Source organism: Danio rerio, chromosome 7 (assembly GCF_052040795.2).
Source record: "Danio rerio strain M-AB ecotype USA chromosome 7, GRCz13ab, whole genome shotgun sequence".
NCBI classification, from domain to species: Eukaryota; Metazoa; Chordata; class Actinopteri; order Cypriniformes; family Danionidae; genus Danio; species Danio rerio.
In genome coordinates, this window is record NC_141027.1 from 69158265 (window position 1) to 69169722 (window position 11458).

The 11458-nt window shown below is 34.2% G+C and overlaps 1 protein-coding gene across 1 annotated transcript in view; it reads left to right on the top strand.

Annotated features, from left to right (window-relative positions):
* trip4 (thyroid hormone receptor interactor 4) overlaps nt 1–481 on the top strand; it is a 149063-nt gene extending 148582 nt beyond the window's left edge. The window contains 1 exon segment of the mRNA NM_001077575.2: nt 237–481. Coding sequence (NP_001071043.2) covers nt 237–295 — 59 coding nt within the window. The 3' untranslated portion in view covers nt 296–481.
* Nucleotides 482–11458: the final 10977 nt, after the last annotated feature.

Below are 11458 nucleotides of genomic sequence, written 5' to 3' on the forward strand. Positions count from 1 at the left end.
AATCGTGTGCTAGTGTGACATTTACAGCCCTGCGGCCTCTATGTATGAGGAGAGAGAGAGTGTGAAAACGGTGTTGGAAGTGTGAATGTGTGCGTAAACAGATTCATAAATTCCCTCTTCCTGATTCCAGCCCTCATCTCAGCAGGGCGGCTTTTCGTTGTTTGACAGGGAGCTTTGAAAAGGTCACTGGGACTTGAATCACCATTAACCTCGCCCCTCCCCGCTCTCTCACACAGGGAAACTGGAGAGCCAGAGCCACCAAAGTGCCAAGAAGTGTTTAATGCAGCCAGCGTGACCTGAACAAAGCCACGGCGGTCAAGAGACAAGGAACAGAGGATCCCTGTGGAAGCCTCACGTTGGCTGTGTGTGTCAGGCTACACTGGGAATTGTAACACAGAGCTACAAATGGTGATGAATGAATCTTATGAATAACCAAATTAATACTTGTTGGATTCTTTCTGAAATAAAATGTTTAAGGGGACTTGCGTATCTGTTCTTTTCATTTTACCCCTTATTTCGAAAATATGCTCTTTTAGCTTAGCTTTGCATAAATCATTAAATCAGATTAGACCATTAGCATATTGCTAAAAAAAAAAGATTTGAAGAGTTTTGATGGTTTTCCCTATATAGGGCTTGACTCATCTTTAAGTAAGATGCTAATGGTCTAATCTGATTCAATGATTTATGCTAAGCTAAGCTAAAAGTTCTTTTTTGGAAATAGGCTGAGTAAAAAAAAAGTTGAGTTTTACCATTTCTGAATCCATTTAGTCGATCTCTGAGTCTGACGGAAGCACTTTTAGCTTAGCTTAGCATAAATCATTGAATCAGATTAGACCATTGTTCAAAAAAACCGTAAATGTTTTAATGATTTTTCCTATATAAAGCTTTACTGTTCTGTAGTTCCAAGACAGATGGAAAATAAAAGTTCAATATCGATATCGATTCGATATCACGCATCACTGTTACTTAGTCATCTAGCTGGGTAGCTCTGTAATATGGCAACATTTCATTTTCCATCAGTCTTAGTACATAATGTAACTAAAGAAGAGTCAAGCTTTAAACTGGTAAATGATTAAACCTCTGTTTTGAAAAAACAATTGAGCGATATGCTAATGGTCTAATCTGATTCAATGATTTATGCTAAGCTAAAAGTGTTTCTGCCAGACCTGGAGATTGTCTAAATAGATTGAGCGGACTATTTTAAGGTGCTGTGTAACATCATTGCATATCATAACAACTTTTCATTCTCCATTGGTCTTAGTACACGATGTAACTACAGAAGAGTCAATCTTTAAATAGGAAAATTATCAAAGCACAGTTTTGTTTTATTATTTGGGTGAGACGCTAATGGTCTAATCTGATTCAATTATTTATGCTAAGCTAAGCTAAAAGTGCTCATGCCAGACTCTGAGATTGTCTAAAAAGATTGAGGGGACTATTTTCAAGTGCTACGTAATATGATTGCATATCATAACAACTTTCCTCTCGATCTTACTACACAACATAAGTACAGAAGAGTCAAGCTTTAATTAGGAAAATGATCAAAACACTTTCATTTATTTTTATTTTTTTGAGCGAGATGCTAATGGTCTAATCTGATTCAATTATTTATGCTAAGCTAAACTAAAAGTGCTCCTGCCTGACCTGGGGATTGTCTGAATAGATTGAGGGGACTATTTTCAGGTGCTATGTATTATCATTGCATATCATAAAATTTCCATCGGTCTAAGTACACAATATAACTACAGAAGAGTCAAGCTTTAACTAGAAAAATGATCAAAACACTTTTTTTATTATTATTTGAGCGAGATGATAATGGTCTAATCTGATTCAATGATTTATGCTAAGCTAAGCTAAAAGTGATATTTGAATATATTGGGAAAAAATGCTGAAACTTAACTGTATAACCTTGTCAAATTAGCCAATTTTTATTAATTTATTTTTTTCAAAAACATGGAAATCATTGCACCATTTTAAAACATAATTCTTTGTTATAATTCAGGTTATTTTGCGTTTAATACCGGCATATAATTAACCAGCTCGCTTTTAATCTCAATTGGATTTCCAGCTCATAAAGCTGAGCGCCTGAACCTGAACCGGTTGGCTGAGCATGGAATTTTCTGCTTACTAAAGAGGCAATTGTGCTGGAGAGCTCATATTGGAGCTGCTCTTGTTATTTGGGCCACAATGGCTGTCAAAGCCAGAGCCTCTCAGGTTTTGGGCTTGCTGCTCTCCAAGTGATTGAGTGGCCTCTTTGTGACACAAGCATCTCTGCACCAGAAAGAGCAAATGACTGGCTCTATTAATGGTGGATTGCATGATGGGAACTGCATTAAAGTAGCCTGCCGTGCAGTGAGCGTATATTTCCTCTTCTTGTGCATAACAGCACGTCGGTCATTGTATGTAGTTTAGGGTTAGGTTTCATCTTCAGCAGTCTGTTCAATAGATTGGTTTGTTTTTGTTGTCTATATGTCATGTGGAAATCGTTTTTGGATAAATCTCACAAAATGTCGGATGTTTAATAGTTTTCTTATCGCACCAATTTATATAATTCATATGTTTGAAAAAGTATTTAAAAATATTACAGTTTTCAATGTTTATATAGTTATTTTGTATTTTATTTTTTTAAATCTAAAGCTAATGGTCTAATCCAATTCAATGATTTATGATAACCTAAGCTAAAAGTGCTGAATAGATTGGCTAAAATGCTAAAACTCAACTGTTTAACCTTGTAAAATGAGCCTATTTCTCAAAAACGTTGACTACATTCCACCATTTTAAAACATAATTCGTTTGCTCAGGTTATTTTGTGTTTAATCATATAGTCATGGCTTGACATTAACTTCTTGGATCACCAGCCACTGTGACTAGTAGATTTCCAACAATACTAAACAATACTAGCCAGTCTGCATTTTCACTAGCCACGCTTTTGTTGTTTGGAAAAAAAGAATTTTCTATGCAGAAATTTGCCTTTGACATGCTAAAATGACTTGATTTAGATGTTGTGTTATGTCCACATGCCCCTTATTCATTGCACTTTTTGTGTGTTGTGTATGAGCTCGCTCAATGTGCATAAGCAAATGGGTTGTGTCGCATTGCAATTAGTTTTTGTTTCACATAACTTTTCAGAGCTCAAAATTAAGTATTTTCCAAATTGATCTCTGACCACACCAAAAATAATTAATTATTTCTTAGACACAAATTTTAAAAACTTTTCTTTAAAAAAAAATGTAAGTTTAAAAAATAATTATTTTCATGTATCTAAAACTATGCACAGTAATCTGTCCTGGCTAAAGGTCTCATTAACTACACATAAATGGGGAATTAATCTCATATTAAAGCAATATTATTGTGGGAAGAAAGTATTTAACAAAAATAACTGTAAGCAAAAAAAAAGCAGGTAATAATACATACCATGAGGCATAATAAAAGGATTATTAGGTGCGCGCGCACACACACACACACACACACACACACACACACACACACACACACACACGCACAGACAGACAGACAGACAGACACACACACACACACACACACACACACACACACACACACACACACACACACACACACACACACACACACACACACACACACATATATATATATATATATATATATATATATATATATATATATATATATATATATATATATATATATATATATATATATATATAATTATTTTTTCATGAAAATTTTTTTTTTGGTGAACTATCCCTTCAAGTTTAGAAGTTTTAGTAAATCAAGTTAATCTAAATGAAATGTTTTGATTTAATTTGCTTTAAAAAATCTTTTTAGTTTTAGTAAACTTTAATAATCCTGGTATTCTTACAAACAGCCACAATTTCATTTCTTAATCTGAACCTGGTATGAGACTCAAATATTGACATAATTTGAAAAGGTTTAAGGGTCCAAAAAAAAAAAAAAAACTAAATATGGGTTTATTGTAATGGAATCAAATGGAATGTAATTTAATTTGGTGGAAATATTTAGTACCGTGCCTCTTACTGAAGATTTTGTACAAAGTCATACTTTTTTGTTGTTTATTGTTGAGATATCAACCCTAGATTTGAAACTTTGTAAATGTGTGGCTCTGTGGCTTTGCTTTTTATTGTATTATTATGTTTTGGAAAATATATAAATCAAATTTGAAATGATATTTTTGTGAATTTTCCTAACAATAAATTTTGTCTGCTTCATCCAAAGTCTATCATATTTCAATCAGTTGAAAAGTGCCCAAGAAGTGTTTACAGATTCATAAATGGATGTATAGTACATTTGGTAAGGTTTTAAAATACTGGTTAATGTATTTACTAACATAAACAATTAGTAATACATTTATTACAGTGTTTATTCATATTCAGTAATGTTAGTTATTGTGTATTAACTTAAATAGAGATAACTCAGTGCAATAACTAATGTTAACAAGCACAACTTAAGATTTTAATTATGCATTAGTTCATTTTAAACTATGATTAATAAATGCTGAATATACATAGAATATACATAGTAGTTGTTGTGGTTACTGCGTCGACACATGCACTCTGGTGCTCACGGTGACCTGAGTTTGATTCCCACCTCGTGATCCTATGCCAATCCTTACCTGCTCTCTGCTCACCATGGTTTCCTATCAGTACTCTGTACTGTCCTATCCATTAAAGGTAAAAAAACATTTTTTTTTTGATTGTATACATAGTTAATGCCATCGCAGAGAGGTTATAAATTACTTTCCAGAACCTTTTCATTTAATGTTCCTTGCTGGTGGAATAATCTTCCCATTCCTACTCGGACTGCAGATACGCTGGTGTCTTTCAAACAACAATTAAAAACCATTTCTTCTGAGAACACCTGAAACCCGGTGAGTAATACCAGATTGCCATATAGAAGCACTTTCTCTCTCCCTCTCTTTCTCAAAAATAAATAAATAAATAAATTAAATCTACTCTAGCACTAAATTCGCTGTGCACAAACAAGTTACTTTGAATAGCACATATTGTGTGTATTGCCTCTTCTTGTTAAATCGCTGAATATCTCCTCAATTGTAAGTCGCTTTGGACAAAAGCTTCTGCTAAACGGCTACATGTAAATGTAATGCTTGTAAATAAATGAACTAACAGACCATTATTCTAAAGTGTTAACGTACTTTAATTTCATTGAAATCAATAATCGTCATTTTGACTGCTACATAAACAGCACCAGTGGGTTAATGCAGCATTTACTCTTGTTTTTGTGCTGAAATGTTCTAATTTGAATGTGAGATCCGTCCGATTTAAAGGGGTGGTTAAGAGTGTAGTTTTAAGGCTTGGTTGTGTTTATAAGATGCAAAGCAACGTGTGCTCATGCTTCATTTGTAGAGAATCCCATTATTTTATTCATATATCCTATTTTGATTATATACAGCTACTCAGCTAACATGAAAACGTCATATTTCCTACTTCCTCCGAAAGACTTGCCCTCAAGAGGCTCTGATTGGTCATCTAATATAATATGCTGTGTTTCGCTGATCATCTCTACATCACCAGAAAGCATCACACCTCTACTAGCACACGCTTTGCCTCTGCTGATTAAATACTGTCAGTCAGAGTAAGCATGATTAGACAGAAAATGAAGAGGACACAGCTGAACCTCACGCCTGCTCTCTAAATAAAATCTGACAAGTGTCTTCCACATATATTCTGGTCATAAGCATGTGTAAGTAATATGAATTGTTCTCATATCTTTTGCAAGTGTGTTATTTGAGATGCTGAATGCAGGGAAAGCGTCCGCATAGACACTGCAGCGCTGGTGAAGATTGTGGGTGTTTACAGGGGTTTAATGGATAAATATAAATTTATAGCTAAATTGTTAGCGGTGCCAAACAGCATTTCCCGTTGTTTATATCCTTGTTTATGACCTTGCTGCAACACACCGTTAACGTTAGACAATGTGGATGTAATAGATCAGTTTTAACAAATAAAAATACTCACAAGTTGTGGCCAGGGCCGGATTATCGTAAGGGCTAGGTGGGGCTGAAGCAACAGGGCCAATGGAAGAAGGGGATCCTTCAACAAAAAATTTCATTCAAACAGTCTTCATCATTGATACACTTGTACACTTGTGGGATAGGCGGAATCATAATGAATGGACTCGTAACTGAAGCGCCTTCTCGGCCATGCAGCGGTTACAGCTGGACTTAAACCGGCGCATGCCAGCACAATCCTTTCATCACACAATATAACCGAGGTAGTGTACGAACAAATCAAATAGCCTAGACGAGCACTTCTCAAAATATCCATCGTTGCGGAGTATCTATCTCAAGTAAATACACTTGCTTATGCTTTACAGTAAGTGTCTAACTGAACCAGTTAGAAAGCAAACTTTTTATGAATGTTTACTTTTCCACTTTTATGAAAACGACAGTGATAACACGGAGCAATGAAATATTGGCTCTGATTTTCATAATAATAAATTCAATATATCTGATGCAAAAAAATAAAATAAAGATGCTAGCCTTCTGTAACTCTAAAAGAAGACCACAATAAGCTATTTTGGAAATTAGAAGCATGGATATTAAAGACATCTTACACTCTCAGAAATAAAGGTAAAAGAGCTGTTACTTGGGTGGTACCTTTTAAAAAGGTAAAAAGTTGTACCTAAAAGGTCCATATTATTACTTCAAGGATACATATTAGTACCTAAAAAGTACAAAAGTGTTCCTCTTAAAATTTGTAGGTACTACTTATTAATACTTTTGAGGTACCAATATGGACCCTTCAAGTACAAATGTGTACCTTTTGAAAAGGCACCACCCCAGTGACAGCCCGCATACCTTTATGTCTGAGAGTGTATCATTAGGGATTTATGGTCAGCTAAAGATCCAAAGAACCCTTTTAATTTTTGCAGCCTGTTTAAACTTCAAAGTTTATATTATGTCATTATTTAATTTTGTATACTTGCAGGCCTGTTTTAATAAAATAGAAAAAATATATAATAATCAAATATAAATCTAATTATTAAAAATTTGATCATATTAGTTAGTAAATTATTAATAATAATCACAATAATAATAACAACAACAACAATTAATACACACACACACACACACACACACACACACACACACACACACACACACACACTTTATGAGATTAAAAAAAGGGGCCCTAGGATTTGCTATAGCCCCAGGGCCAAATGTGTTCTTAATCCAGCCTTGGTTGTGGCTCACAATCCACAGCTTTTTCTATTATGGTTGCAGGAGTCGAATCCAGCACTAAACTGGGAGAGATTCTGGAAGCTCTCCTTTCTCAAATGCTAGCTATATATATATATATATATATATATATATATATATATATATATATATATATATATATATATATATATATATATATATATATATATATATATATATATATTATAATTCTTTGTAACATAATTGAAATGAAATTGTAGCACTTCTTTCTTTGTGTCATGTCCTTTAGAAGCCCAAATACAGAAATAGAAGAAGCTCTTTGGAAATAGCAGCGTTTGGACGGCCCTTTAGCTTTCTCTACTTTAACATTACATCGCATCTGGCCACGCCCCTTTGCTACATAGGGTGTATGTGCATGGTTAATGCGCATACTTTTTGTAGTCCCCAAACTTCCTTCGCTGTATCGCTTTGCTAAGCTAACTCTGTAAAAGCTAATATTTCCCTTTGCATTGAACTTTGAGCGTATTACATTCAGAGATTTTAGTTTATGTTCACACAACTACATTACACATCATCAACTAAAGTTTAAAATATGATATCATAGTGGACCACCCCTTTAAGCATGTCTGTTTTATTTTTCCATCACATTGTAACATTTGATTAATTGTCGAAAACACAAATAGTGTTTGAGTTTTAGATGAAGCCTTTTGAAAAAAATACCTTCCTTTGCCTCAAGCCAGAGAATCAGCAGCTAATCAAACTCGGTCATCTCAGCCACCTATGGGGTGCTGGGGCTCCTTTTGTGTCAAAGTACAAAAGAGATTTTCTGAGAACTGAAAACTGAAGGGCTTCCAAAACTCCAAGTTTCACAAAGCTGATCCTGGGTGGGCTTGGATGCACGACCGGTATGTACACTAAAAAAAATTATTGATTTACTCAAACCAGGGGCGATTTTAAGATTTACATTTTAGGGGGGCTAATATAAGCCTTATATGAGCCTAATATAATTATAAGTAATAATTTCATACTTTACATTACTCGAAATTTTTTGAGTAATATGGGTTGTATGCTACATTAGCAGTATTCCACTGTATTGTATAGACATGCATAGTCATTTAAGTTCTGATTGAGCCAAATAGGCTCAACAAATCTGTTTACTGTAGTAAAAAAACACTTTATATGTTGAAGTACATTTTTTGTTTCCATTAAACAATATAAATATATATTTTTTAAACCTACAGGCTAATTCACATATTTCACGGTCTGAATCATAATATTTAAAAGAGGAAATATTTTTAATACAAGACGACACATGATGTTTCTATCTCTGTCAGTGACTCTGACAGTTAAAACGAGTATATTCGCTAAGTGGTTTAATCCTTTCTGTGCATGACAGTGGTATAGATAATGCCACATGCACTGTAATGTATTCTATTATGGTAGGTAATTTTGAAATGAAAATAGTATAATGTTTGTTAAGAGTTACATTTTCGCTGGAGGAAACAGCTGTGATTATGAGGTGAGTACTGAGGAAACTGAATTGGAAACACGATTGTTCCTATATGACATTGGGGTACAAGTGGTACAAGTGTATATATATTAAAGAACTGCAAATAAGCATGTTTTATAATAATAGGGTATATGCCAAAGCATGCTAATAGGACTCTTAATTTGCCAGTAATCTGGGTTAAGCGCTTCCGACGAACTGTATGCCAATGCAAAAATCTGTGCGTTTAAGGGTTGTTTTCTTTAAAAATCAGCGATCTCCACTAGCTGAGTGATATCTGAAAAAAAGTCGGTGTCAGATTGTACAAGAAGCACTGCATTAAATTACCTTTCCCCCCGCCATGTCTTTAATATATGAGCATTTATTTTACCCCAGTATATTCAATGGAGCTTCTGCGCTAGCCTGCTGATTCTGACGGGCGCGTGCGAGTAAACAGCTTTTTGTCTCGTTTTACGGTTGAGCAACTAAATAAATGCCAAAGTTTATTTAACTGAATGTATTTAATGACATTACAACATCGATGCTGTAAAAGGAACCATATAAAGTGGAAAAAAGTTCACAATAACAGGTCACCGAAAGTTTATTAGTATGGGAAAAACACTAGCTCAGCATATTCCCTATTTATCGATAAACACACACCTTGTTCTCTTGCTCTGCACAGCTGTGGTTTGCTGATCAAATGACAAATGAAAAGTTAGTGAGGAGCCGAATTCTGCCGCCGTCTTCATATCATAATTAACGGGGACAAATTGATAATTTATTCTACAGTTCATGAGCTAATAGCAAAAGTTTTGGGGGGGCTACAGCCCCCCTAAAATAGGCCTAGCGACGCCTATGACTCGAAATTACTGTTGAAACTACTCAAATCAACACAATTCGAGGGCAAACTTAATTGTCTTATGTTCAATCCACTTAAATTTCCAAAAACAATTAGGTTAACTTAACTGATTTGTGTTTGGACAACATGAAGGAATTGTGTGGAGCCCAGCAGTTTCACAGTGTTGGATTTACTGCGTTTTTTTTAAGGTAACTGATTGCAAACTGAAAGTAAACGAACACATAAGTTGAACATTACAACATTTAATTCGTTTGATTAAATTCAACCTATATAAATTGTTTACAATACCTTAAAAAAATTGTAAATCCAATAAATCGTTTATAACTGTAAACAAAATGTTTCTATATAAAACAATATTATTCTGGAGTATTCAAACAGATATATCCTGCGTTTGTTTAAACAAACAGTATGAGCTATTAAAAGCGTGATTCAAGTGCGAAGGAGCTAATTATCTTATGAAAAGCTACTGTTTTTTGCATTTGAATGAGCGGGCTTTTAAAAGAGGCTTAGGTTGTAGAAGGAATGTCAGCAGCAGGTCTTCCTGTTCTCAGTCAGCACTTTCCTCACAGGCATTTCCTTCTCTTACCGCTGTTTGACAGGCCTCACTCTGTTAACCCCGAATAAAGGAAAGTGCAAATGAGCATACCTGTGGCTACAGACACGACGCTGCCACCCAGGCACCCCGAAATAGTGTGCAGAAAAATCTCTCCCCGCGGCAGAGTTCATGATGAAACCCCGGAGCCACTGGTCTGTTATCAGCCAGCTGGAAACGAGCATTGTTCAGAGGAGCTTTCCAGTGTTCAGTCGAGTAGTGAAAGACTAATGGCCTAGCAGAACATCAACAAACAGCCTTTTTACATTATTGAGAAATCTCCGAGGGTTGAAAAGGCACGGCGTGTTTGTCTTGATTTGCTGTATTACCACATGAGCTGAGACGTCGGAGCTGTCGGTCTGCTGTGCCGTGTAAAAAATGAGCTGTTGGTTTACCATACTTCTCAATCATGTCAAAAACGATGCTGTCAGTCAGTATGCTGACACACTCTTAACCCTTGTGCTCTGTTCAAATTTACTACCCTTTTGTTTGAGATGAAAACACTAAATTAAACTGCTGTAACAATGCATCAGATAGACTTTTGCTATTTATTTATTTATTTATTTATTTTGCATAAATCTTTTAATCAACCTCAGTCCTGATCAAAACTAAAAAATTAAAGGATTTTAACTCTTTAATTGGCAAGTTCATAAATGATGTCACTGGTTTGGTGAAAAAAACACAAAATGGCGAATTTTCAATATTAAAAGTGAATGTGGACTCGATTTTTTAACCTCTTGTCACCGTCTTGGACATGTGAACGATTAGTAATAATATTGGCTTCGATGGATTGCATATATATATATATACACACACACACACACACATATATATATATATATATATATATATATATATATATATATATATATATATATATATATATATATATATATATATATATATATATATATATATATATATATATATATATATATATATATATATATATATATATATATATATATATACACATACATACATACATATATATATACACATGCCCTTTTAGCCCCTTTAAGCTATATTTTTTGATAGAGTAAAGAACAAACCATCATTATACAATAACTTGCCTTATTGCCCTATCCTGCCTAGTTTACCTAATTAACCTAGTTAAGCCTTTAAATGTCACTTTAAGCTGTATAGAAGTGTCTTGAAAAATATCAAGGTTTTTTACTGTCATCATGGCAAAGATAAAAGAAATCAGTTATTAGAAAAGAGTTTTTAAAACTATTATGTTAAGAAATATGTTTAAAAATCTTCTCTTCATTAAACAGAAATTGAGGGAAAAAATAAACAGGGGGCTAATAATTCTGACTTAATCTGTACGTATATATTCAT